Source organism: Nematolebias whitei, chromosome 3 (genome assembly GCF_014905685.2).
Source record: "Nematolebias whitei isolate Nwh7 chromosome 3, NemWhi1, whole genome shotgun sequence".
In the NCBI taxonomy this organism is placed as follows: Eukaryota; Metazoa; Chordata; class Actinopteri; order Cyprinodontiformes; family Rivulidae; genus Nematolebias; species Nematolebias whitei.
In genome coordinates, this window is record NC_056500.1 from 24,807,865 (window position 1) to 24,835,783 (window position 27,919).

At 40.1% G+C, this 27,919-nt stretch overlaps 1 protein-coding gene across 1 annotated transcript in view; it reads left to right on the forward strand.

Moving 5' to 3' along the window:
- The first annotated feature begins 4,864 nt into the window (after positions 1-4,864).
- The window catches only part of LOC119430685 (desmoglein-2), a 33,515-nt gene continuing 10,460 nt past the window's right edge, over positions 4,865-27,919 (forward strand). The window contains exons 1-12 of the mRNA XM_037698146.1: positions 4,865-5,068; positions 7,249-7,371; positions 12,618-12,773; positions 14,212-14,350; positions 14,979-15,148; positions 16,964-17,098; positions 17,484-17,669; positions 20,058-20,686; positions 21,446-21,588; positions 21,799-22,020; positions 24,053-24,295; positions 27,117-27,250. Coding sequence (XP_037554074.1) covers positions 5,012-5,068; positions 7,249-7,371; positions 12,618-12,773; positions 14,212-14,350; positions 14,979-15,148; positions 16,964-17,098; positions 17,484-17,669; positions 20,058-20,686; positions 21,446-21,588; positions 21,799-22,020; positions 24,053-24,295; positions 27,117-27,250 — 2,337 coding nt within the window. The 5' untranslated portion in view covers positions 4,865-5,011. The remainder of the gene's footprint in view (positions 5,069-7,248; positions 7,372-12,617; positions 12,774-14,211; positions 14,351-14,978; positions 15,149-16,963; positions 17,099-17,483; positions 17,670-20,057; positions 20,687-21,445; positions 21,589-21,798; positions 22,021-24,052; positions 24,296-27,116; positions 27,251-27,919) is intronic.

Below are 27,919 nucleotides of genomic sequence, written 5' to 3' on the forward strand. Positions count from 1 at the left end.
TGAAATCTACAATCATCTCCTTTGTTTTGTTCACATTCAAGATGAGATGATTGTTTCCACACCATGCCACAAAATGGTCCACCAGTTCCCTGTACTCAGCTTCCTGTCCATCTCTGATACACCCGACTACTGCAGAGTCATTAGAATATTTCTGCAGATGACAAGAGTCTGTTTTATACTGGAAATCTGAGGTGTACAGAGTGAAAAGGAATGGTGAGAGTAAAGTCCCCCGTGGTGCTCCTGAGCTACTGACCACCTGGTCAGACACACAACCCTTCAGTCTCACAAACTGTGGTCTGTTTGTCAGGTAGTCTTTGATCCAGGCGATTGGTGAGGCCTCCACCTGAGTCTTCTGAAGTTTCTGACAAAGCAAATCAGGCTGGATTGTGTTAAATGCACTGGAGAAATCAAAGAACATGACTCTCACAGAGCTGTCTGCCTTTTCTAGATGACAATGAGTTTGCTGAAGCAGGTGTATGATGGTATCTTCAACTCCAAGTCCACGCTGATAAGCAAACTGCAGTGGGTCCTGATATGTGCTTGTTTGTCTAGTCAGGTGGGTCAGCAGAAGTCTCTCTAGGACCTTCATGATGTGGGATGTCAGGGCAACAGGTCTATAGTCATTGAGGACTGATGGGTGAGTTTTCTTTGGCACTGGAACAAGACAGGATGTTTTCCACAACACTGGAACCTTCTCCTGGGTCAGGCTAAGGTTGAAGAGGTGCTGCAGAACCACACAGAGCTGCTCTGCACAGACCTTCAGGACTCTGGGACTGACACCATCTGGACCTGCAGCCTTATTCTGGTTCAGTCTCTCCAGCTGCTTCCTCACCTGACTTCTGGAGACGCAGAGAGGGGGAGGCAAAGGAGGTATCAGTATCTTCTGATTTGGTTGAAGACCAATATGTAGAAGAAGGGTCCATGACTGAGGTGGTAGATGCAGTATTTGAGGTGTGACAGGACAGCCTTGGGTCAATGGAGGGTGGTATGTATGTTTGGCTGTGGGCAAGAGAGGAGGATGCTGAGCTTGTTCCTGAACTGAACCTATTGAAGAACGTGTTCAGTTCATTGGCTCTGTCCAGGCTTCCATCCTTCTGATCCTCCTTCTGCTTGAAGCCTGTGATCTGTTTCATTCCTGGCCACACCCCTCTGATATTGTTCTGTTGGAGCTTGCTCTCCAGCTTCTTCTTGTACACCTCCTTGCTGTTTCTTATCTTGACTTTTAGTTGCTTCTGTGTGCTCCTCAATAATTCCCTGTCTCCCTCCCTGAAGGCTCTTTGTTTCTCATTTAGCAGTTCCTTCAGGTCAGTGGTAATCCAGGGTTTGTTATTGGGGAAGCATCTCACTGTTCTGGTGGGGATGGTGTTGTTTACACAGAAGTTTATATAGTCGGTCACACACTCAGTCATGGCATTGATGTCCTCTCCATGTGGCTGGCACAGTGCATCCCAGTCTGTAGCCTCAAAACAACCCTGCAGGGCTTCTTCAGCTTCCGTTGACCATTTTCTCACTGTTCTCTTTATTGCAGGTTGCCTCTGAAAAAGGGGTTAATATTTTGAGCAGAGAAACACAAGATTGTGATCTGATTTGCCAAGAGGGGGTCTTGCTTTAGCGATGTATGAATCCTTGACATTTGCATAAAACAAATCCAGCATTTTGTTTTCTCTGGTAGAGCAGCTGACAAATTGTTGGAATGTCGGAAGTGTAGCAGAGAGAGAGGCATGATTAAAATCCCCAGATATTGCAACAAACGCACTAGGGTGTTGTGTCTATAGCTTAGCAACCTTGGAGCTGATGACATCACATGCAGTCTCGGCAACAGCATTGGGTTGAATGTAAACAGTTGCCAAAATAACACTTGTGAACTCTCTTGGCAAATAATATGGATGACAACTTAGGGCTAACAGTTCAACATCTGGACTGCAGGGACAACACTTCACAGTAACATGTCCAGGATTACACCATCTGTTGTTCACAAGCACTGCCAACCCACCTCCTTTCCTTTTGCCACTCCTCTTTAAATCTCTATCTGCTCGTATGGTCAGAAAGCCTGGCAAGGAAACGCTGGAGTCGGGGATATGATCCTGCAACCATGTCTCAGTGAAACACATAACACTGCATTCCCGATACTCTGGATGGGTCCTTGTTAGGCCTTGAAATTCATCCAACTTGTTTCCCAGCGATCTCACATTGCCCATCATGATTGATGGAAGAGATGGTTTAAACTTCATTCTTCTCTCTTTCTCCCTCTTCTTTGCTCCTGCTCTGCATCCACGACGCCTCCTTTTCAACTCATTTGGGATTTGAGGTTGTAGTTGAGATATTATTTGAGCTTTGGAGATGTCAATCAGCTGCTCCCGGTTGTAAAAAACAACCTTGTTGTTATGGTTACGCATCATAACAAATGTCCAAAAGCAAAGATATTTCTGTAAAAATCCTTCCAGCTGCACATCATTCGACACCAGAGGAAATGATCATCCAAAAAAAAAGTGTTTTATATCCAGAAAAAAGAGGAATTAAAGTTTTCAAAAGTAATATCTCAGAATGAAAGTAACAGAGCTACTCCAACATGCAGCCACCCTGAGCGGCGCAATTCTGAAACAGAATAGAGAAACAATACCGTCTTTAAAATGGTTTTATTTATTTATTTATTTTGTTACTAAAAGGTTAATCCAAATAAAATGCTTTGGAACATCTTGGGGTTGCAGGATGCATGCCCCCCCAATTAGACGCAAAGGTTTATCTTTCTATCTTTACAGGGATTTTGCATTGACTACCATTCACCATAGAAGCTGCTGGTCCTCACAGTGTAGTATGTAAATGGGTCTTACAAGGTAACAAATACTCACACACACACACAAACACACACACACACACACACATGCACGCACGCACACAAAGACTCAGTCTCTTTATTTGTCATTCGCACCACATGTGATACATGTGGTGGAACAAAATTGTGTACACAGGATCCCAGTTACATCCAACAATAAAATGTAAAAGAAAAACAGTAATAAGATCAAAGATATGAACTAAGAAAAACATTAACTAAATATACGCTAAGCACTAATAGCATAAAAATAATACGCCGAAAAGCAGCACGAACATGAACATGAGTCTGTGTGAGCAGATGAGCATGCATGAACACATCAACATGAAACAGATCAGCAGCAACACTGAAACAGATCAGCAGCAACATGATGTGATTTTTCACAGTGATTGTTCTGGTTAGATTCATGAGTCTAACAGCCTCAGGGTAGAAGCTGTTCCTCAGTCTAGTGGTTCTACACTTAATGCTCCTTAACCTCCTTCCTGAGGGGAGCAGGGCAAAAAGTGTGTGCGCTGGGTGAGTGGGGTCCTTCATGATGCAGGTGGCCCTCTTCCTGCATCTGGAGGTGTAGATGTCTGTGATGATGGGGAGACTGACTCCAACAGTCTTCTGTGCAGCCTTCACCACTCTCTGCAAAATTTTTCTTTCTACAGCTGTGCAGCCTCCATGCCACACGTTGTTGCTGGAGCACAGGATGCTCTCCACTGCACACCTGCAGAAGGAGGTGAGGATTGATCATCCCAGACCAGCTCGTCTCAGCCGTCTGGGGAAGTAGAGTTTCTGATGAACTTTCTTGATCAGGCTGGTGGTGTTGTTGCCCCAGCTGAGGTTTTCAGATGCACACCCAAGTACTTGTAGCTGGAAACCACTTCCACCGCAGATCCTCCTATGTTCGGGGATTTAGGTGTGTTTGTTCTTTATGAAGTCCACGGCCATCTCCTTCGTCTTCTTCACATTGATGTGAAGGTTATTCTCCTTGCACCAGCTCTCCAGGTGTTCCACCTTCTGTCTGTAGCTGGACTCATCATTGTTTGTGATGCATCCCACCATCGCTGTATCATCTGCAAACTGTACAATATGACAGCCTGGATGGGTAGCTGCACAATCATACATGAGCAGAGTAAACAGGAGGTGGCTCAACACACATCCCTGAGGGGAGCCAGTGCTGAGGGTTATGGTGGAGGAGGAGAAGTTGTGGATCCTCACAGACTGCGGTCAGTTTGTTAAGAAGTCTAGTCCCCAGTTGCAAATGGAGGGGCTTAGTCTTAGTGTGAATAGTTTGTCCATCAGGGTTTGGGGGATCATGGTGTTGAGGGCAGACGTGAAGTCCACAAAGAGCATACGGATGTAAGAGTCCTTCTGCTCCAGGTGGGTGAGAGCAGTGTGGACCACAGAGGAGATGGTGTCCTCAGTTGATCAATTCTCGTGGTATGCATACCGGTGAGGGTCCTTGTTGATGTTGATGGTCGTTTTGATGTGGGTCATGACCAGTTTTTTTTAAGCATTTAGCTACTATCGGGGTGAGGGCTACTTTTTCATGCATTTCTATAGTCTAACCCCGACCTTAAACCCTTCCACCCGTCTTCAACTCACAACAAAAACACATGCAATAATTGTTTCATTATTGTTTCATTAAAATTCATCCAGTGGTTTTGGGAATTTTTTTGCTGACAGACCAAAAGAGTTGTCTTTAAAATGAAATGGTAAAAATTTAAAGAAAAGTCTTAGCACTCAGAATATCATAATCCACCTTCTATGGCAAGTAATAAAATACATTTCCTGTTTTTTTTTTTTTTTTTAATTTTCAGAACATGTTCATGTTTCTCCGTCAACATGGTGAATGTGAAAAACCTGCTAACGCAGCAGAACACGAAGGTGGAGGCTGTTCCTGCAGTCCTTTACTGGTTTTAAGTTCTGCCAGGTGTTTAGCCCTGGGGTCATACCTGAACTTTCTAAACGCTCAGCAATCACACCTCTGAGAAACATGTGACAGTTGAAGTTAAAAAAAATCCAAATGTGTGTCGAGTCCTTACAAAACTAGGTGTGGTGTGCAGGAGTGAAGGAGAGGGGAAAACTGAGGGCTCACCAGCTTGGTTTGGTTCTCTTTGACAGTTTCACAAAGTTTTAAGCTTACAAACCAAAAAAAGACTCACTGGTGGATGATTCGGCTTACCTGTGATTATGGCTTGGACTTTATTCCTAAAAAAGAATCTCTTGCTTTTGATAGTGCTGTTGTCGGTGAGTACAGTAAATGTCTTAATCTTGTGCGTACAGTAAATGTCTTAATCTTGTGCATACAGTAAATGTCTTAATCTTGTGCTTGATGCAAACCTCAGGCTAATCAGTAATAGAACAATTTCACTATATTAGACCATATATGATCAAATCTAAGTTCAAAGTTTTGTTTTTAGTTCATTCCATATGTTTTTTGGGCTCCACATTTCATCTTATTTTCAGTTATTCCAGTCATTCAAGTGTCAAACGTTCTGCTCTTTTAGGACAGTATGACTATAGCTTTTGGTTGTAAACCTTTCATACTTAAAAAAATATATTTACCTTTATCTCTTAGAAGTGCATCTCTTCGAATACGTGAAAATCTTTGTGTACTTTTTCATTTCTAGCTCTTAGTTACTGTTTTGCTGTTTTTACCTTTTAGCTCTTGTTTTGCTAACCTTTAGCTTTTGTTTGGCTCATTTTCACAACATTTTCACAGAAAAGCTCATTTTTCTCATTTAAGTTGATATGACGGCTGAATTATTTTCCACATACACAACTTTTGAGCAACCTGTCACTTGTTCGTTAGTATAATTAACTTGATTAATTTACACATGTGAATTGTGCTAACAAATTGCACAGTCAAGTTTTTTTAAATGAAGGCAAACGAGAAGTTGCTCGACCACTTTCTGGGAATTCGTTTTATGTCATGTCAGCCGCAAAAAAAAAAAAGTCATAAAAGAAACAAAGACTTTTGATCTGAGGCACACCCTGTTCCAAAGCTGTGCTGTACATCCAAAAAGGGAATTTTGAATGTTTGTCAAATAAAAGCAGACTTAAAAATAAAATCATTCAGTCCCCATTATTTATATAGATTTATAATTTAAGTCGTGTCAGTCTTCAATGCAAAAAAACCCAACAGGTTACATTTATGGCCATTTACATACAAGTCAATTCCCTTAAATAAGCTTTATTTGGATTAAAATCCAAATAAAGCTTCAAGCAACAACTGCTTTCCTCAGCAGCTCTGTGACTTTGAGTCCCAAACGATGGCAGAAAGAACTGCCACCCATCAGATATCACACCTGGGTGTTTCTTTCTGTAACCCTTTTATTATGAGAGTGTCACCAACGACATATTTTTAGGTGAAATTTTATTTCTTAGGTGGTAAAGAGTTAAAGATTAATTATGACAGCCATATAATGTAGTTATGAACAGGATATGTATACATGTACCATGAGAAACGTGTGAGACTCGATGATATTTCTGTGAATTACCATGTTTCTTAGCAAATAAATAATGGTGGTAGTATACTGATATTAACGTGCCTTCACATGAAATGTTATTTTCTGCCAAATGACTGTTGAAATGTGTGGAAATTTGCAACAACAACAAAAATAAGAGGCTAAAATTAGTTTAAAATATCCTGATTCATGCTCAATAATGCAGGTAGAAAAATCTAACAAAGCTAAGTCAGGTCCTCTGGATGTTTTTTTTTTGTTGTTGAAATATTCCATCTTTCATCCATAAGACTTCATCAGTCCGAGGAGTCACAGCAAACTCAGTCTCAGACTGATGAAGTCTTTGGATGAAAAACGAAATGTTTCAACAAAAAAGAAACCGTCCAGAGGACCTGACTTAACTTTGTTAGATAATTAAAAAATACCTAAAAAGTAGCAGAAAAAGCTTAATTTAGCAGGAAGAAGTTGAAAAAAAGAAGCTGAAATTAGCCCTAAAAGCTGACAAGAGCTGCACAAGAACAGGAGCTGAAGTGAGCAGTAAAAGGTTTAAACAGCACAAAGGGTTTGAAAGATGTGAAGAGAGCTCCTTCCATTGCACAAAGTCCCACCAGGAATGTCCTGAATGAGCTGAACGTTTTGATGATTGTTGAAATAGAACAAAAATTGCAGAACAAGTTCTGTGCCAAATTACATGCAGAAGACAAAGGTATTTCAATGGTGTGAATGATTTAGAACCACACACACAATAAAGATTATTCAATTATGTAACTATTTTAAAGACACTCCCTGGACATCCTTTTTGACAGTGTAAAACTTTCTGAACAATGTATCTGCATTTAAGCACTGACATTTTGGGAAACACAAAGTGAATCATATGATTGTTCCAAGAACTAACCTGAGCCACAGCTTTCTATGCCGAGCTTCATGTTCTTGAATTGCTCATGATGACTTTTGTTGTTCCAGGTGGCCAAAGCTGAAACAGAGAATAAGGAAATGACGTTGAAAAGGACGAAAAGAGAGTGGATCCTTCCTCCTTCCAAGTTGGAAGAGAACACAAACTACACCCATTTGGAGTTCATCGCTAAGGTTGTTAACATAAACTCTAAATAAAAATTAACTTCTGATGAAATGAGAATAAAAAAGATGCTAAATAAAGAAGTTGATATGTTTTAATACCTGCTTCTAAAGTAAACATTTCTTTATGACATACACTAGGAGTGGGGAGCTGGTTTTTACAAAGGGCCACAGAACCTACTGAACCAGAACCGTTGCAGTGTGCTGGTCCAACAGGCTGAACTCAGTTCTGATAATTATAATATTTTTTCTTGATTAGCTAAAAAGGTGTTTTTTTTCTTTAGCTGCTAAAAGAAGATATTGTAACTAGTAAAACCTAAGACCAAAACTATTACAGACAGCGTGAGAGAGTTGAATGAACTAAAAATAAAAAAGGAACAGGGTACATAAAGTAAGATCAAGGACACACACGACCCAACTAGGACTGTTAACAAATGGTACGTCCATGTCCCAAGTTGTTAAGGACTTCACATGGTGAATGTTTGTAGTTTTCAAGATGAGTGTCTTTTTCTGGACTGGAACTGAACAAGGAACTCAAGTAAACCTTGCTGGTTTTGGTGCAAGATGTTCAACCAGGCTCAATGGTAGAGCCAGGGGGTGGCCAATAACATAGGTAACCTAACGGTAAACTTAGGCTACCCCAATCATTTGAGGAACAGGGCTGATAGTGGAAAAAAAATCCTGAGCCTGAACTTTTTTCTATGCTCAGTAGGTGGACATGAGTGTAAGGATGGTACTTTTCTGTGGCCCGGTTTGTGTCTGTTTCCCTCGTGCTTCCTCATTAGTTTCCATTGTTGCCACCTGTGTCTCGTCCCAGCTGTTTGTCATCATGTCTCATCTTCTCCCAGTATTTAAGCTGCCCTATTCTGTCTTGTCCTTTGTCGGGTCATCTTCGTTGGTACTCTCCCTTGGGTCTCCTGAGTCTTGTCCTGAGTCTTGTCCTGAGTCTTTCCCTGAGTCTTCCTGGTCCCTCGAGTTCCCCGTGTCTCTCTTGTCGCCTGAGTTCCCCGTGCCTAGTTCATGTAAGTTTTGCTGCTCCGTCAGCTTGTTTATTTTGTACTTTACCATTGCCTCCTTCCTTATTCATGTAAGTTTTGCTGCCCCGTCAGCTTGTTTATTTTGTACTTTTATTTACCATTAAAATCCTTTTTTGTATATCTGCCGAGTTGAGTCCCTGTTCTGCACTCTGGGTTCGCTCCTAACCGCAAACTACGACAATGAGGTGGTGGTGGTGGTGGTGGTGGTGGGGGGTGCTATGTATATGACACACTTTTAACACTTAACATATTATATGAAAATAACCATTTTGACCCATGGGCGGTTTATGGTATTGTGGGCTCCTGGGTTCAGATACATTATTATCAAGGGGGGCTCTGAGAGTATATTCCCCCAAGAGAAATTTTTGAAAATGTTTATGGACAAATGGAGAACACTCAGACAGGAAATGAACAAACCCAATGTGAGAGTCGATTCTTAGGGTAGAGCCGCAGGCTTCAGGACCCCCTGAGCTCTTGGACCTCTGGGCCTGGTTGGCCCGTTCAGTAATCCATCCCTGCTTTTAACCGTAGTTAAAAACAGAGATAGTATGGCATGGTTAAAGATATCACAGTCATTTCACTTATGGGGCAGAGATGGGGTAGAGGTAGGGCAGCCGACCTGGGACCAGAAAGTCACGGCTCGACTCCCAGCCATGCCCACATGCCGTGGTGTCTCTGAGCAAGACACCCAATCCCTAATTGCTCCCTGGGTGCTTACATAGCTGCCCACTGCTCCACTTGGGTGCATCTCACGTGTGCTGGGTTAAATGCAGAGAACTAATTTCGCCATTGTATGGGAACATACGACAATCTCAAACTTCCCTTCACTCTTATTGTGCATTCACAACAACATTAATTCACTTTCTATTCACAAGAGTGACAAACATGAGTAAAAGGATGGTAGCACTTTATTTGAAGGGGGAGAACACGTGTGTCACAAACTTGTCATAAACATGAAATGACGTATCATGAACATTAATTACACTCTTTTAATGGTCATGACTGTTATCATAAAGTGTCATTCTGTTTTTGTAATGCCTCCATCCTAAACAGTGTCAGCTTTTACATAAAAAAACAAACAAAAAATTTAATGACAACAGTCACAACTATTGAAAAAGTTTTATTACAAGTGTGTCACCGACAGCACATGTTTACAAGCTTACTAGGTGGAAAATTAGAGGCTTAGCTGTGGGGTTAATGTTCAGGGTTAATGTTCATGATACATGTCATGTCATGTTTATGACAGGTTCATGACACGCTTATGTCACCCCCTTCAAGTAAAATGTAACCAAAATGACTAAAGCAACAAGCGATGAAAATTGGGCAACTAGAGCAATGAAAATCAAAACTTCTTAACTTTGTGCAAAGTTGATGCGTTTCAGCTGTAAATGTAATGGCAATGGACATGTCCTGAGCGAACACCCATTTTTAAGCAGCTATGCTTTATGAGCATAAAAAGTGATTTTACAACTTTAGTTGCTTTTTGAATGAACACGTTTACAGCAAACTTAAAAGGTCAGTAGGTGGCAGTAGTATTCCAATGTAAACTAAGATTAGTAGCTCCAAAAAAGTTGTCAGGTCATCTGGACGGATTTTTTTCTTGGTTGAACCATTTCCTCTTTCATCCAAAAGATTTCATCTGTTTGAGGCCATATGACAAACTCAGTTCTATAAATAACACCTTCTCAAAGTGGATAAACCAGTTTACTAGGGGCATAACTATTAGCCTAACTTAACTTGTTGCCTAACCAGACTAAAGGACATGATAATAATGTGTTATGCATTGTCATCATTCCCATACAATGGCAAAATTGGCTCTCTGCATTTAACCCATCCACCACCAGGTGGTGCACTGGGCAGCTATTGAAGGCACGCAGGGAGCATTTGGGGATAGGGTGTGCTGCTCAGAGACACCAGAGATGTGCAATGGGATCGAACCTGGGACTTTCAGGTCCCAGGTTGGCTGCCCTGCCTCTAATCCATCTCAGCCCCTGACAAGGACACATATTCATTTTGCTTTTAAAAAAATCATATTTGTAAAATATGCACTTAAAAAAAAAATTCAGTTCAGTTTTGGAACAGTTACAACAATGTAGATAATACAATAATTCAGTCCCATTAACCATTCAGTCCCATTACCAATAACAATAACATAAAGTGCTTCAAGAACTGAAAAATAATTAGAAATAAAAATATTAAAATCCAGTTTACAACAGGATTATCAAAAACAATTAAAACACAGTTTTATCACTAAACATACCTGTATAACGTGCATCTTTAATCTAACAGTATACCGGTATTTTAGTTCCAGCGTCAATGATGAGGCATTTGAAGTGTTTACTTGTTGCCAAGGTGCTGTGTTTTCACCCTGCCTGCATAAAATCGGACCAGAACATTTAAAATTCTATCCATACAATTGTCCGTGGCTTTATCAATATTGAGTCAAAACATATGTCACTCTTAAGCTTTTCGGATAGATTAAAAAAAAAACTTCAGTGAGATAGCATATGCGATTACATAGCTAGCATGCCCCTCAAAACAGGCAGGTGCATGAGGGCGATTTTATCCTCTGCCATAGGCGTCACATTAATTATTTGTTAAGGGGACATGTCCCCCTCACATTTTGGACACCCCTCGCCCCCCATTTACCATGAAATATTAGTTCACCCAGCTCTGTTTTTATTGCTACGTGAATGATTCCATTCCACTTGATTAATGGGAGAACACTCAAACCACTAAAAGTTCACTCCAGGTTTTCCTGGTTACCTACAACAACCCACACAATCATACGTTAGACAACTTCTTGTTGTTCTTGTTCAACTGAGGCTGAAAGAAGTTTTAGTGCTTCAAGAAGGCTTAAGACATGGCTTTGCTCCTCCATGAAACAGCAACGTTTGAACTCTGTCTGCTATACATACACCAAGATAGACTTGATCAGGTGGACATGAAGGAGATTTGCCAGTCTGTTTGACTGTAAATGACAAAAGGTGGCATATTTTTGAAAGCTTTGTCTATTCTGATCAGGAAGAACTTGTTTTGTCTTGCCTTTGCCCTAAGATATGAAAAGTTCAGCTGATGTTATAGAGAATATATTGAGGGAGAAATGTGGTGTTAAGGAGAAAGAACCCAACTAACACAAGTTTTCTGGAAAGTAAAACTGGGAAAATCAGTGTATGGGGAAGGAATAGTGGAAAGGAAATCAATGGGCGAAGGGGATGGATGTTATTCCAAGTGAATTGTGAAGGAAAGAGTAACAAAAGTTATGAAGTATATAAACTCTGGTGGCACCAAGGTAGGAAGGAACCTGTAAACCTATTTTGTTTTAATAATTACATGCAGGTTGACAAAACTGTTTTATTTTCTTTTGTGTCATTGTTGCTTGGCACAGTGTTATTTTGTATTGTGAAGGCTGCATGATGCCATGCCATTTTTTGGTATGAGTAGGTCTATCACTGAATCAGAAAAAAGTAAAATGCCCCCCCTCACTGTTGGTAGTTATCAAAATTTCACCTGTTCATTGGGTGAAGTTACTCTTATTTTTAAACATGCACCGTGTCACCATTGCTTAGCATAATGGCGTGTTGTGTTACAAACAAAAGTAAATCAAAAATAAATAAAGTAAAAGTTTAGTGTACACTACACTGCAATGCACACTTCACTTCTCTCAAGCATCATAACTCCCACCCCGGTTAACATAGCGCTAAGCTAGTGCACAACACAGAAGTGTCTCCCCCTCCTCCACCCGCCCCGTTGACAGAAAACCCAGAAGAGATGAGGGTCCTGCCAAGGCAAGTGACCTAAGAGAAACACTGCATTCAGTGTGGTGAGTTGTATAGGTAACCAGGAAAACCTGAAGTGGACTTTTAGTGGTTTGAGAATTCTCCTTTTAATTAAGTGGAATGGATTTGTTCATGTAGCAATAGAAAAAGTGTTGAGTGAACTGATATTTCATAGTAAATAGGGGGATACGTCCCCATCACATATAATTAATGTGATGCCTATGCTTCATCGAGATCTTTAGTGTCTGCCCTGGTTACAAAAACTAAAGGTCTTAGCCCACTACGTATTTCCAGAGCTGAAGGTTTTATGAATGGTTAAACAGTGCAAATGTTTGGAATAATCTATAAGCAGGAAAACAGTGGGAATGCTGAGTCAGCATTCATGTTCTGAACTCATACAGTTAAACACAGAGTAAAAACTTATTTTAAAATTTTCTTTTAGATTCGCTCTGACCGAGATCAAAATCATAAGGTGGAGTATTTCCTCAAGGGAAATGGAGCTGACAAACCACCCTACAACCTCTTTGTTGTTGACGCCAACACCGGCTTCATACGAGTTACTGACATTCTGGACCGGGAAAAGTATCCTTTCTACAATGTAAGTAGTTTTAAAATAAAAATGTGTACTGTATTATCTTTTTCCATTTTTCCTTTTTGGGTCACGGGGGTCACTGGTGCCCATGTCCAGCTATCACTGTGCGAGAGGCGGCGGACACCTTGGACAGGTTACAAGTCCATCACAGGAAAAACATGTACTTTTCAGAATTATCTGTGACTTGCTTTTTTTTAACACTCTGTTCATAGATTTTTTTTGTCCTTTTGAGTGAACTGGTCCATACGCCAAATAAAGTAGTTAAGCGGTTAGGAGATGGGATAAATGACTCTTTGAAGGGAACCGGATCTTGATAATCCATTTGCTTCATAGAGTCATTCAACTCTGATTGATAGTGATGTCATCATGTATGGATGTGCGTCATTACATACGCCATACATAATGATGTATGTCGTCAGGGCCGTATCACGTATTTTGTCAAGTGGGAAACTTCACCACTCACTCCTCCTTTCCTGAACTGCACTCCATTGTTCTGTTTTTCTTAATCTCAGTGAAAAATAGAAGAAAGAGCATTTGTCTGTGGGATTGAGGAGAAAAACATGAAGAAATTACAAGGAGGGAAATTTGTTTAACTAGTAATGGCTCTTTTCTGTCTGCAACTCGGTTCTTATTGTTTGATGGAAAGAGCCGTTCAAACAATCTGAATCGTTTTCAAATGTCACATCTAGGAGCAATAATCTGGTGATGAAGTGAAGATTCAACGCAATCTGCTGGCTTGCTTAGATAGATAACTTTTATTAATTGTTTTTTTGTTTTAGGGCAGCACGGTGGCGCAACTGGTAGAGCTGCTGCCTCTCAGCGAGCAGGTCCTTGGTTCAAACCCTGGTCCAGGGGCCTTCTGGGTGGAGTTTGCATGTTCTCTCCGTGCATGCGTGGGTTTTCTCCGGGTACTCCGGTTTCCTCCCACAGACCAAAAACATGCATGTTAGGCTGATTGGTAACTCTAAATTGTCCCTAGGTGTGAGTGGGAGAGTGAATGGTTGTTTGTCTCGTCTGTCTCTATGTGGCCCTGTGATGGACTTGCGACCTGTCCAGGGTGTATCCCGCCCCTCGCACAGTGATTGCTGGACATGGGCACCAGCGACCCCCATGACCCAAAATGGAATAAGCGGGTAAAGAAAATGGATGGATGGATGGTTTTTTGTTTTATGTATGTGAATATTTTTGTACAGTGCCCCAAGACGACTTCTGTTGTGACTTGGAGCCTCAGAAAAAAATGAATTGAACCTCTCTAGTTAACATTAGACAAATTATTTGACACAATATCCTCTGTAGCAGATTATTTTTAGCAGTAAAACTAAAGGTATAGACCAGAGCAACTAAACTCAAAGGCTCTGAAACACAAACCCCAGAGGGATTCTGAAATGTTGTTTCTTATGAACCAACTATTGTTTAACCCTGTCCTATCTCCTAATCCCTGCAGCTAACGGGCGTAGCGAAATACAAAGATGGGTCCGATGCCGAGGACAATATCCCACTGACTGTCACAGTCATCGACCAAAATGACAACGCTCCTTACTTTGAGCTGCACACAGGGAACGTTTCAGAGTCCAGCAAAAAAGGTAAGCCTAAACTTAAAAAAACAGTCTGGTCATTTTTGAAGTGATGTTCTGTCCAAAAGTTATAAATAGTTAGGGCCTTACCATCTGTGACACCAGTCACAGAGAACTGAGTTTGGAAACAAGGGCAGAAGTCTTCGACCATGCTAGGCCAAAAGTTAGCCTAAGAGGACCCATGTTATTTTGTTTTTATCAGACTTTTCAAACAATCTTTAAGATTTTTTTAAAATCAGGCAGATTGTGAAAAATATATATTTACTAACTACTAAAAGTAATCCAGAATTAGGTCAAGTTTATTGATAGCCAGGATATATCAATGTTTTGAGAGAAAGGGTTATCACAGTGACCAACTCAGAGGAACACTTAATCCCAAAATACTGTGATTGGTTGAGATCTGCTCTGCCTGAAAAATAAAGTTTCCACTCTGGGATTTGTTGCAGTGTATGGTGGTGCATTAGTCATGGCAATGTAGGATCCGGTTGTCTGCTTTTTATTACCTCGTTGAAGACAAAAGAGCTCACAGACTCATAGAAAATACATCTTGCTTCTCCCACATATTGGGCACTGGTTTTATTTGTTCATTTAGTGCCTTGTACTAATTTGATCTTTGCTGTTTTGTGATTCTTTACAGGAACCTTTGTTATGCAGATTGAAGGTAAAGATGACGACCAGGCCGGAACTATTAATGCACAAATCTCGTATAGCATCATCAGTCAGGAGCCAAAGGGCAAAGGTCCCATGTTCACTATCGATTCAAAGACTGGTAAACTTTACGTCAATGACCCCACACTGGACAGAGAGGTACTGCTATTACATCAATAATACACACAGTGTATACTTGCTTAAGCTTTTCTATACACACAGTGTTATTGAGTTATTTACACATTTTAGTCATGGCAATAAGCAACTTAATTATTTTTGTAATGTTTGTGTTTTTATGTTTGGACATAGTAAAAATGTTCTGGTCTTTACCAAGTTTTAAAATGATCCAAATCTATTCTCAAGTGTTTATTTAAACACATGAGATTCTATCACTTGAATTTTTTTTTTTTTTTAACAAAAATAAAGGCAAAATGGGAAAGCTGTGTGTGGAAGAATTTAGTGTGGATGAAGCATACTGAATTCATCCTGATGCATGCTCAATAATCCAGGTAGAAAAATCTAACAAAGTACTGAATACTGAATGCTCTTTTTTCATCACCACAGCTTCAGGGTCAAATGTTGTACGTGGTCTTCAGTTGTTTGAGTCATAACTTCAGATCTGCTGAAGATAATTCGATAAAACATGGCACACATTTTTACCACCACTAGTTAGTGTGTTGCATAATCATTTCATCACTCCAGCTCTAAGGTCAAAGTCACAAATCAAGGTCAAAGTTAAAACTTGATTGTCCAGGCCATTGCAATAGATTGCTGTCGACAGGTGTTTAATGTGCCGTCTGCTGTACTCTTGTTGCTACTGCTTTTCTGCAGTTTATTGCTTTTAGTTGTTGTCTTGCTGGTTTTAGCTGTTATCTACTATTTCTCTAGTTTTGGATTCATTCCTTTTCTTTAGATGCGTTGACATGTGGGGTCATAGGAGCTGGTGCCCGGGGCTGGTTGCACATCCACCACAGGGCCACATATAGACAAACTAAACCAACAAACATTCAGTTTATCCAACATGCCTGTTCTTGGGCAGTTGGAGGAAATGGGAATACATGGAAAAACCTACATGTGCACTGGGAGAACATGCAAAATCCACTCATAAAGGCTGAGAGGGGAACCTGCGATGTTCTCACTCTGAGATATCAGCTCTAACCACTGCTCTGCTGCGCTACCCTGAGCTGAGCTCATTTTGCTAATTTCAATCATTACTTTTGTTTTGATATTTTTAAAGATTTTAAGCTTTTGTTTAAATTTTTTTTAACTTCAGAAATTCACTTGTAGCTTTTTTGTTTACAGTAATTTAGCTCTCAGTATTCACATTATATCTGAACAGAACATGTAACTTGAATGCATGTGACATGTAATCTAGTTTTTATCATGTCCTGATATGTTAAGACCAAGATTTAATAGAGAAAAGACTCTCTTTTGCATTTCTGTGTGCAAAAATGATTTCCTTTCAATTTTTGCTTTCACTCAGTGACATGGGTCATAATTCATATTCATCTTTTGCATCCTGAACACACTTAAAACAACTTGTAACTGCAGTACCTGTAGTATAGCACACATAAATGTGACACTTTCATCACAAGCTTTCAATCGTTTTCTCCACTCTGAAACGTAATATCAAAAATGAGACCCAACAATTTTCAGTCAGGTCATCTGGACATTTTCTTTTTTTTGTGCTGAAACGTTTCACCTTCCATCCAGAAGGCTTCACCAGTCAAGGAAACACACAACACAAAACTGATTCTTCCCCCAACAGCTTACTCCAAAGTGGAACAAACCAGTTATGTTGGTGCTAAGATGGTCTCTTTTCTCAAAAATGAGACATTTTTAGAAGCAGAGTTTTTTTTTTTGGTATTTCTCAATCTGAAAAAAACATCAAAGTTAAATAAAGCTGACACTTGCTGACAGAAGTCACCAGCAGACTCTGTGTTTTTTCTGTTTGTTTGCTCTTTTCGCTGGCAGACCCATGATTTCTACAAACTGGTCATCAGAGGAACTGATATGGGAGGTGCACCAGGGGGGAAAACAGGGACAGGAACTGTGGAGGTCAAAATCCTGGACATCAATGACAACATCCCTACTCTGGAAAAATCTGAGGTAGAAATATCAAGAAAAAAACTGAATGACTTTTGGAACACACTTCAAGATGGTGGCCACTTTCAACAGATGTTAAAAGCCCAAACCCTCTACACATCATCCATTTTACATATGTACTAAACTTTGATGTTGTTGTAGCTGAGAGTCATGAACAACACATACTATGAATGAGACGCTAATTCATATTGCATTAAAATGTGCAGACAATATTTTCAAATAAAATTATCTCTGTCATTTCACATCAAAAGATGATCTTAGTTTAATACTCAGTGGGCGATGAACACTCCTTAAAACAATCCTAGGTCTTTAATTGACTTGTACTGAACAATTGACTGCAAGGGTTTATGGTGTTCTTTATAAAAAAAAGTCTTGATGTGTTTTTCAGTATGCAGGCTCAGTGGATGAAAACGTTGCTGATGTGGTTGTGATGAGAATCAAAGCTCTGGACAACGACCTTCCGAATACGGACAACTGGCTAGCTGTCTTCAAGATCGCCAAAGGAAATGAGGATAATCTCTTTTCTATTGAGACAGATCCAAAAACCAATGAAGGCATTCTGAAGCTGATCAAGGTATTCCTAAAGAATTTTAGTCTTTTTTTATTTAATTATGTGAATGTTGATTCAAAAATGGTGTTTTATTAGATTAGTTTACATTTTTACATATACAGTGCCTTGCGAAAGTATTTGGCCCCCTTGAACTTTTCAACCTTTTGCCACATTTCAGGCTTCAAACATAAAGATATAAAATTTAAATTTTTTGTGAAGAATCAACAACAAGTGGGACACAATCGTGAAGTGGAATGAAATTTATTGGATGTGTCAAACTTTTTTTAACAAATAAAAAACTGAAAAGTGGGGCGTGCAATATTATTCGGCCCCCTTGCGTTAATACTTTGTAGCGCCGCCTTTTGCTGCAGTTCCAGCTGCAGGTCTCTTGGTGTTTGTCTCTATCAGTTTTGCACATGGAGAGACTGAAATTCTGCCCATTCTTCCTGCAAAACAGCTCGAGCTCAGTGAGGTTGGATGGAGAGCGTTTGTGAACAGCAGTCTTCAGCTCTTTCCACAGATTCTCGATTGGATTCAGGTCTGGACTTTGACTTGGCCGTTCCAACACCTGGATACGTTTATTTGTGAACCATTCCATTGTAGATTTGGCTTTATGTTTTGGATCCATTGTCTTGTTGGAAGATAAATCTCCATCCCAGTCTCAGGTCTCTTGCAGACTCAAACAGGTTTTCTTCCAGAATGGTCCTGTATTTGGCCCCATCCATCTTCCCATCAATTCTGACCATCTTCCTTGTCCCTGCTGATGAAAAGCAGGCCCAAAACATGATGCTGCCACCACCATGTTTGACAATGGGGATGGTGTGTTCGGGGTGATGAGCTGTGTTGCTTTTACACCAAACATATCGTTTTGCATTGTGGCCAAACAGTTCGATTTTGGTTTCATGTGACCAGAGCACCTTCTTCCACATGTTTGGTGTGTCTCCCAGGTGCTTGTGACAAACTTTAAACAACACTTTTTATGGATATCTTTGAGAAATGGCTTTCTTCTTGCCACTCTTCCATAAAGGCCAGATTTGTGCAGTGTACGACTGATTGTTGTCCTATGGACAGACTCTCCCACCTCAGCTGTAGATCTCTGCAGTTCATCCAGAGTGATCATGGGCTTCTTGGCTGCATCTCTGATCAGTCTTCTCCTTGTTCGAGATGAAAGTTTAGAGGGACGGCCGGGTCTTGGTAGATTTTCAGTGGTCTGATACTCCTTCCATTTCAATATGATTGCTTGCACAGTGCTCCTTGGGATGTTTAAAGCTTGGGAAATATTTTTGTATCCAAATCCGGCTTTAAACTTCTCCACAACAGTATCTCGGACCTGCCTGGTGTGTTCCTTGGTCTTCATGATGCTCTCTGCTCTTTGAACAGAACACTGAGACTATCACAGAGCAGGTGCATTTATACAGAGACTTGATTACACCCAGGTGGATTCTATTTATCATCATCAGTCATTTGGGACAACATTGGATCATTCATAGATCCTCACTGAACTTCTGGAGTGAGTTTGCTGCACTGAAAGTAAAGGGGCTGAATAATATTGCACGCCCCACTTTTCAGTTTTTTATTTGTTAAAAAGTTTGACACATCCAATAAATTTCATTCCACTTCACGATTGTGTCCCACTTGTTGTTGATTCTTCACAATAAAATTAAATTTTATATCTTTATGTTTGAAGCCTGAAATGTGGCAAAAGGTTGAAAAGTTCAAGGGGGCCGAATACTTTCGCAAGGCACTGTATGTTTTTGTAATCTACTTATGCATTCTTTGCGTGATTTTAGCCATTGGTGCCCTTTAACTCATTCAGGACACTCTGGGCCCTTGAGCATATATGGCAGCTCTCTGGTCCACTCAGAGGGCTGTGGTAGCTCGGTGGTCTGCGGTTGCTTCAGGAAAGGCATCTGGCCTAAAAACTATTGCAAAGTCTTCGTGTGAGTTAGTTCGCTGTGGCGACCCTTGAAGAAGGGAGCAGTGCCCTTTAGCTAATTCAGAAAATGGCTACTATTACTTTTGTTTCGGCTAACCATATGTTGTAAAATATTTTACTTTATTTACAAATATTTTGCCACAGAAATGTACTATCTCTTCAGTCCTTTCACAAACCAGTGTTGTCTCTGAAATCTGCTACAGCGTACTTGAGATATTTTGTCTTTTTTTACTACTTTTAGCTTTTAGCTAGCCTGCTACCTTTAGTTTCAGTTCCTTTAGGGTTTAAAACTTTTGCCTAAAGTTTTGCTTTTGTGGGCTTTGATGGCTCAGTTTCAGCTTTATATATCAGCAGTAGCTCAGCTCTCACTACTCGCACTGTGTTTTCACAGAAAAAAAATTTCTCTGTAGATTTAACTGACTTGGTCTCATTGTTTGTTTCTTTTTGTCGTTTCATCCTGCATCTGGACCATCTAGGCCGTAGATTTTGAAGAAGTACAGAATCTTGAGCTTGGCCTCCTCATTGAGAATGTGGCTCCTTTTGTAGTAGGCAGTGCGATAGAGATGGATGTGGATGTCCAGGTTGGAGAAGGTCTTCCTGTGGCTGCCGGAGCTGGAGCTGGAGCCGGAGCTGGAGCAGGAGCTGGAGCAGGAGCTGGAGTCGGTGTTGGAGTTGGTGTGGATGCAGGAGTAGACCTGGACCTGGGAGTGGATCTGGGTTTGGATCTGGGCCTTGATTTAGGACTAGATGCTGATCTAGACGCTGGGTTGGATGCAGGACTTAAACCCGACTTAGGACTTGGACCTGGAATTGGAGTTAAGCCCGGTGTTGGGCCTGGTGTCGGGCCGGGTGTCGGGCCTGGTGTCGGTGTTGGACTTAAGCCAGGCATCAAACCGGGACCAGGAATCAAGGGGAAGCCCAATGCTCCAGCAAAAAGCTATCCTATTAAAATAGCAGTAAACAATGTTCCAGAGGGTCCAAGATTTTCACCTGACACCAAGAAAGTGCCTGTGTCCGAGGACCCCAACGATGCACCGTTAGATGGAGTACTTACTGTGTTTGCTGCTCTCAATCCAGATACAGGAAAACCAGCTGAAAACGTCAAGTGAGTGAAGTCAACACATCCATCAATTAGTTAGATCCTCTTAAGGAACTGATTTTTAAATTAGTATTCAGCACCATGAAGTGAAAGGTGGTCAATGTGGTTTTATAGTGGTCATCCAAATAAACCTAATATAATATAAAATGTGTATAATTCAATCTGTTTTTAATACTGTATATGATGTTAAAATTTGATGTGGCTGTAGCTGAGAGTCACTCACAAGACATACTCCAAGTGCTCCTTGTTGTACAAGATCTTTGCTAAAAACATTAGCAATAACTTTTGGAGTCATTCTTGTTTGTTAGTGAAGTATCTCATGAACCACTGGACAGATCTTAATGAAGCTTTTAGGAAATTATCATTACGTGTTGGTCTAAATCTTTAGAGTTAATCCAAGATAGCCTCCACAGCCAATTAGATAAGAGAGTGAAAATAAAATAAAATAACAAAATTAGCCCAAACAAGAATGACCAATTTTACAGATACTGAGCAAAAATGTAACAGTAATATCACTTCAGATATTTTGGGCATGACAAATTAGATTGACTTCATACTAATCTGTTGTGGATTTACCTTCAGACATTATTTTTTTACTAGTTCTGTTAGTAGACAAACTGACAAACATGCACACAGGGTAAATAATGTTTGTCCACGTTTGCCTTTTGGCAGTGGGCTTTTAAAAAACAGGTCTTGGCACGTCGTTATTAAATTACTAATGTATATATTTATTTGATTGTTTGGTATTTATTTAATTATTTTCAGCTATGCTAAAGCCTATGATCCAGATAACTGGTTTACTATAGATGAAGAGACGGCTGAGATCAAACTCAACAAGGTACCAGACAGGGAGTCACCCTTCTTGGTCAACGGGACCTATGTGGCCAAAATTCTGGCTATAACTAAAGGTAAGTATATGCTGCACTTGTGCAACACCTACAGTCTAATTTGTACATTGAACGAAAATGCCTTCTGTTACAAAAAACACTTGTGATGCATCCTTTGTACATGAGGCCTCTGGAGTTCAACAGAGGCTAACCTGGCGTGGTATTGTCCTACTCTTTGTATTGTGGTATTTCTTTCTGTGTGGTGTTGAACTCCTCCGACATCCCCTGCAGACATGCCAGCAAAGACAGCCACAGGGACAATAGCCATCCAGGTCGCTGACTCCAACGACCACTGTCCTTCTCTGGTCACTGCACACAGCAGTCTGTGCTCGGATAAAAAAACAGTGTTGGTCACTGCTTTTGATGAGGACGTCTATCCCAATTCATCTCCATTCACTTTCCGAATCGTACCTGAAGGTACAAAAGGAAACTGGGCTGTAGAAGTCATCAATGGTAAGAATTTTTTTTTGACAGAATATCATATATTTTTTTCTTTTGCATTAGTGAATCGAGTTGAATTAATTTTTTTACTTAATTTGTCATGTGTGGCCACGGGACTGGTTAGAGCAGTGGTTCTCAAACTTATATTGTTAGGTCCCCCTCTTTGGAGAAAGAAAAGTGTTCATGCAACATTTTCAATATGTGAGGGATATCCTTGTATCTGTTTTTTTTTAACATCAAGGATGAACTCAGTTTAGCAATTCTCTCTTAAAATCCTCAGTTTTAGTGACACAACTCTCAATTTTCTAAACTTACACTCTGGTAAAGAGAAGAAACAAATATAGTAAAAATATATTTATTTGTTGTTTTGTGCATCCCTTAATTAGGTTTGAGCTGCAACAAGGTGTTGCAATGTTAGTTCTGCCAGTAACATGTTCCAGTCTGGTAAAAAACAACAACAACAACAACAAAAAAACAACATTAAGCAACAACTCCCTTGACGTGCCCCCTAGTTTGAGAACTACTGAGTTAGCCTTTGCTAGAAAGTTGAGCTCTCAAGTTTGATCCTTCACAAGAGTGGAGCTCTTTTATCCTTTCTCATCTGGGCTAAGTGGAGATTTCTATTCAGCGTCGTATTCTGGTTTTGGACAACTCCTCAACTTTTGTCTTTTAATCAAATTGATCTCAGTTTAAGCCTAAATGTCAGTAAGTGACTTAGATATTGTTTAGGCTACTTTTTGGGGGAGGCTGTATGGTGAATGGTTTTAAAATGTTTTAAAATAAAAAATCTGAAAAGCGTGCTTCTGCATTTGTATTTACTCCCCTAAGTGAATACTTTGGAGAACCACCTTTCACTGTAACTCCAGCTAGAATTATTTTAAAGGTTTGACTTGACCAGCTTTCCATATCTAGAGATTGAAGTGTTTGCCCATTCTTCTGTACAAAATAGCTGTAGCTCACACAGATTAGATGGAGAACATCTCTGAAAGTCAGTTTTCAAGTCTTCCCACAGATTCTCAGTTGGATTTAGGGACTTCGGCTGGTCCCCTCTACACATGAATATATTTTGGTCAGACATTCCACTGTAGATCTGTCTGAATGTTTTGGGTTGTTGTCCTGCTGAAAGGTGAACATCTGGCCCAGTCTCAAGTCTTTTGAGGTTTTCTTTCAGAATGGTGCTGTGTTTAGCTCCATTATTCTTCCCATCAGCCTTGAACAGCTTTCCTGTCCCTCCTGAAGAGAATCATCTCCACAGCATGATGTTATCACCACCATGTTTCACAGTGAGGATGGTGTGTTCAGGGTATATTTTAGTTTTTCTGCTACACGTAAATAGTGTTTTGCATTTATGTCAAAAAGTCCAATTTTCTGAACTGATTTGATCAGAACAGCTGGCTTTAAACTGAGAATAAATGACACACACATGTCGACTTGATTACTGATGGTTTCTGAAGGCAGTCGGTTGCTCTTGAGTTCAGTTAGAGGTTTCAGAGTAAAGGGGGCTGAGGACAAATTCACACAACACTTTTTAGTTGTTTTTGTGTGTGTGTGCGTTTCTAACACAACTAAATGTGGAACAGTTCGAGGGGTACAAAGACTGTTTTAGGGCTTGTAAATCTTTCAAAACATTTCAGAACAAACTCCTGGTTTTCTGATGAAGAAAGGTGAATGTTTGTGTCTAAATGTTTCTGTAGCTGATATTTTACATTCAATTATTCAGCAATAGCATTTTAAAGTGCAGTAAAACCAGTACTAACAGTATCTTGAGTTACTTTAAATACAGACCACTTGCATAGAGATCAAGGTTAATCTTAAACTGCTATGCTTAAGCTATATTTACATTTTTGTTTTATTTCATTACCTTCTATGATTCATTGTCATTACTGTGTGTCAGACACTGCCAAGCATATTTTGCTGCAATTTGATTATTTAGCAGATTTAATCCAAATTGAAGTAATGTTTACATTATTACAGCATATCCAGTAGCAAAAATACTAAAAGCAGTAAATAAGTGCATGTTTGACCTCTCCATGTTTTGATGCAGAGACTACAGCAGCACTTCATTCTAGTGATAGCTTGTGGCCGGGAACATATGAGCTGAAGCTAGAAGTGATGGATGCTCAGGGTCTTTCCTGTGAAAGCGACGAGGTGTTTACTCTGGACGTTTGTACTTGCGTTGCAAAGGAGGACTGCGCCAACTCAAAGGCATTAAGACATGGAAGCACCGGATCAAACTTTTCAACACATGCCATTGGCCCACTCATAGCGGCTATGTTCTTACTGATGGGTAAGTTCACGTCAGACAAACCAAGAAGTCTATTGAGCATCTTGTTAACCTGTTCATGTCAGACAACCAAGATAAACATAAGAACTGAGGCGATGGACACTTATAGACACTAAAATTTTAAACCACTAAAATCTGAAAGCTAGAAACTGAGAGAACAGAACTAAACATGTTAATGGCATGATTTGCAGTTAAACTGGACCTAAGAATGACTCTAGAGAAAAATGGTTTGATATGAATATTCAAAACAAAAGGCTGGCGTGGCAGCTAAACAAATAAAGAAGCCAAAACCAGTGGAGGAGAACTGGACAGGATATGGAACAACAATAGCAGCCTGTAATTGTGAAAAGTTTGAGAAATTAAATGGGGCAGATGAGGAGAGTAGAGGGAGCTGGCTTAATGTCAACAGGAAACATGTAAGTAGGTGGGGAAGGACTGAGGTGCAGAAACCGACTGAGGAACGGTACTGAAAAATGACAAGAACATAGGAAGGCTCAAAAAAATCAAGTGAACACAACCCCCCCCCCCCCCCCCCCGAAAATATCCATCCATCCATCCATTTTCTTTACTCGTTTATTCCATTTTGGGTCACTGGGGTTGCCGGTGCCCATGTCCAGCAATCACTGTGCGAGGGGCGGGGTACACCCTGGACGGGTCGCAAGTCCATCACAGGGACACATAGAGACAAACGAGACAAACAACCATTCACTCTCTCACTCACACCTAGGGACAATTTAGAGTTACCAATCAGCCTAACATGCATGTTTTTGGTCTGTGGGAGGAAACCGGAGCACCCGATGAAAACCCACCCATGCACGGAGAGAACATGTAAACTCCACACAGAAAGGCCCCTGGACTGGGGTTTGAACCAGGGACCTGCTCGCTGAGAGGCAGCAGCTCTACCAGTTGCGCCACCGTGCTGCCCCCCCCCCCCCCCCAAAATAAACCGTATAAAAAATAAACATAAAACCTCATACCAACAAAATAAACACTGTAACCCACAGATCATGAAAGTTTGACAGCTTTTTCCTGCACTCAAGACCAATTAGTGATCGGTAGTTTTATTATAATATTTTTATTTATGACGATATTTAGGTTCAAGACTGAAATTTTAAATTATACCAAGTATCAAGAAATACATTTAAAATATGTAAATTTAATGTGTTGCAGCATCACCTTAAATGCCAGAGTGAAAAGACTGTTTATATTTATTTATGGATGTGACACAGTCCTTAGGTTTTTGACCCACTGGCTGGCAGGCGAGGAGAGCAGGAGTTTAGAATAAAAATAATTTATTTTAAACAAACAAAAAAAGGCTGGCGATGCAGCAAAAACTTACAAGAGCGGATAAGAGGCAATTTATGAACAAGATGGAACGGATTATCAGATTCACAGGAACAAGACAGATAGAGGAGGACCGGATTGCCTGTGGTTGACAGAACCATGATAGGACGGTTTAGTGGTGGAGAAGAGAGGTTAAAAAAAGACAGAGGAAGAGTGCAATTAAGTCCTTTTTAGCAGGAAAGAGAGTTACTGAAGTTGGTCATATGCCGCACAAGGTAGTCAAGGCATTTGGAGTGAAATTGTCTCCAGTTACACTAGACATCGTAAGAACATTTTCAGACCAGAACCTCTTCATGAAAGTGCAGGTGCAAAACTATTTTACCTCTTTGTTAACAGCAAATATCTCACTTTTGCCTAAAATATTCATTGATATCCAGAAAATTTGTCAAATTCCTCAATTAAATCCTTATGAAGAATGGATGGGTTATAAACCACATTAAATACTGGAAATCAGTGACTATTGCAGATAAACCATTTGAACTGTAAATTTGGAAAATATTGGTTCCAAGTGCCTGGCCAGTCACCCTGAATGCAATCCAAAGTCAGAATTCAACAAACTGATGGAATGACACAATTCATACATGAATAGATGTTCACTCTTCCCCAAAAGCAAAAAAGCAAAATTCTGGTTCATGGCCTGTAGGAGCATGTCGACATAAAAAGAGCCAACAGTCATCTCTAGTAGGATTGCAGCCAGCTTGTTCCAAAAGGCCCCACAGAATTTGGATGGGACAACACCTGGACCTGGGTCCTTATGGCCTTGTCAAGATTTGACTGCAGTCTCAAGCTCTAATGCCATGAATGGATGGTTCAGTTCCTTGGCCAGATTATGATCAACACAAGGAACAGTAATGCTACCGAGGAAGGACGTCAAGTCTGCAGAAACATGAGAGCAATCAGATGACTACATTCACTTGTAGAGGTCCACAAATGTTTAACAATCTCCTAAAGATCTGATGTTTCTCTTGCATCAGTTTCAACTCAAGGTATCAACTGGGATGCAAATATTCGTCACAGTCCCCTAGTTCATAAAATTTGGATCTTGAATTATTGAGTTCAGTGGTGTGTTGTGACGTCATACAATAATCAGCTATCAGCAGTGAGTCCTTTAACACTAAACATACATTTGAGTTAGGAGACTTATTAAAGATTTTCTAAAATTTATCAGGTACAAAAACACGTTCAAAAGCAGCCAAAATGTAAAATAACACCCTGAAAGTTATTTAGAAAAACAGAAAACCTATTTCTCAAAATCGCAGAGAAAAGTCACCCAACTCATTTGAAGGGGAATCTTTAGAAAGTAGCTGTTGCTCAGAACTTATACACTTTACCTTAAATCCTCTATTATTTGTTAAACACTTTGGCAACAGTTTCTGTTTTAAATGTGCTATATAAATAAATCTGACTTGACTTGTCTATTGCAATGAAAGGTCTTTATATTGACCACAAGATGTTTTCTTGTGTTTTCTTTCTTCTTCAGTGATTCCCTTTTTCTTGGTGTTCTGCCAATGCAAAGCAAAGGATGGCATTTTCCCTGATCTGTTTAAAGACATACCATTTGACACAAAAGAACATCTGATACACTACCAAACTGAAGGTTTGGGTGAGGATAAGGTGAGTTGGAGTTTTTATTGCTCTCTGTGAAAGGTGGGCGATTATGTAATTGCTTGTGTGTGTGTGTGTGTGTGGGGGGGGGGGGGGTAACTTTTTTTTAAATTCAACCTTTATTTAGACAGGTTAATCCCACTGAGCCTCAAGGACTCATTTACAAGAGAGATCTGATTTCAACAAAGAATGACGACAACAATAGAGAACAGTGACAACAATAGACAGTTATAAAAAGGCATACAGATTTATTTATTTATTTTTGTTTACAAATTAAAATAAGATGGCAAAAAAGTAGCAATAACAGCTAGATTATAAGGCAAATGTAGAAAACTAAAAACAGGAACATGTCTGCATTGGGTTTTTGCCAGGAGTCCAACAGAGTCTTAAAACCACTTAGAGAGGTCAATGTCGAGAGCTTTTTAGGTGCTTTACTGCTATAATTACCTACTGTGTCTGGACCAGTAGTACCTATTAGGACCAAACCATGTCCAAATACGATGGAATGTCCTTTTTGGGCTAGAGTTAGGGTTAAGTGTCTATAGGTAAAAAATTAGGTTTAGGGTCAGGGTAAGGCTACAGAAATTAATGGAAGTCAACACAATCTTCTAAAAAGGATAGAAATGCATGTGTTCATTTGTTTGTCTTTCTTTTAGCAAAATTCAAGATGGCTGCCAC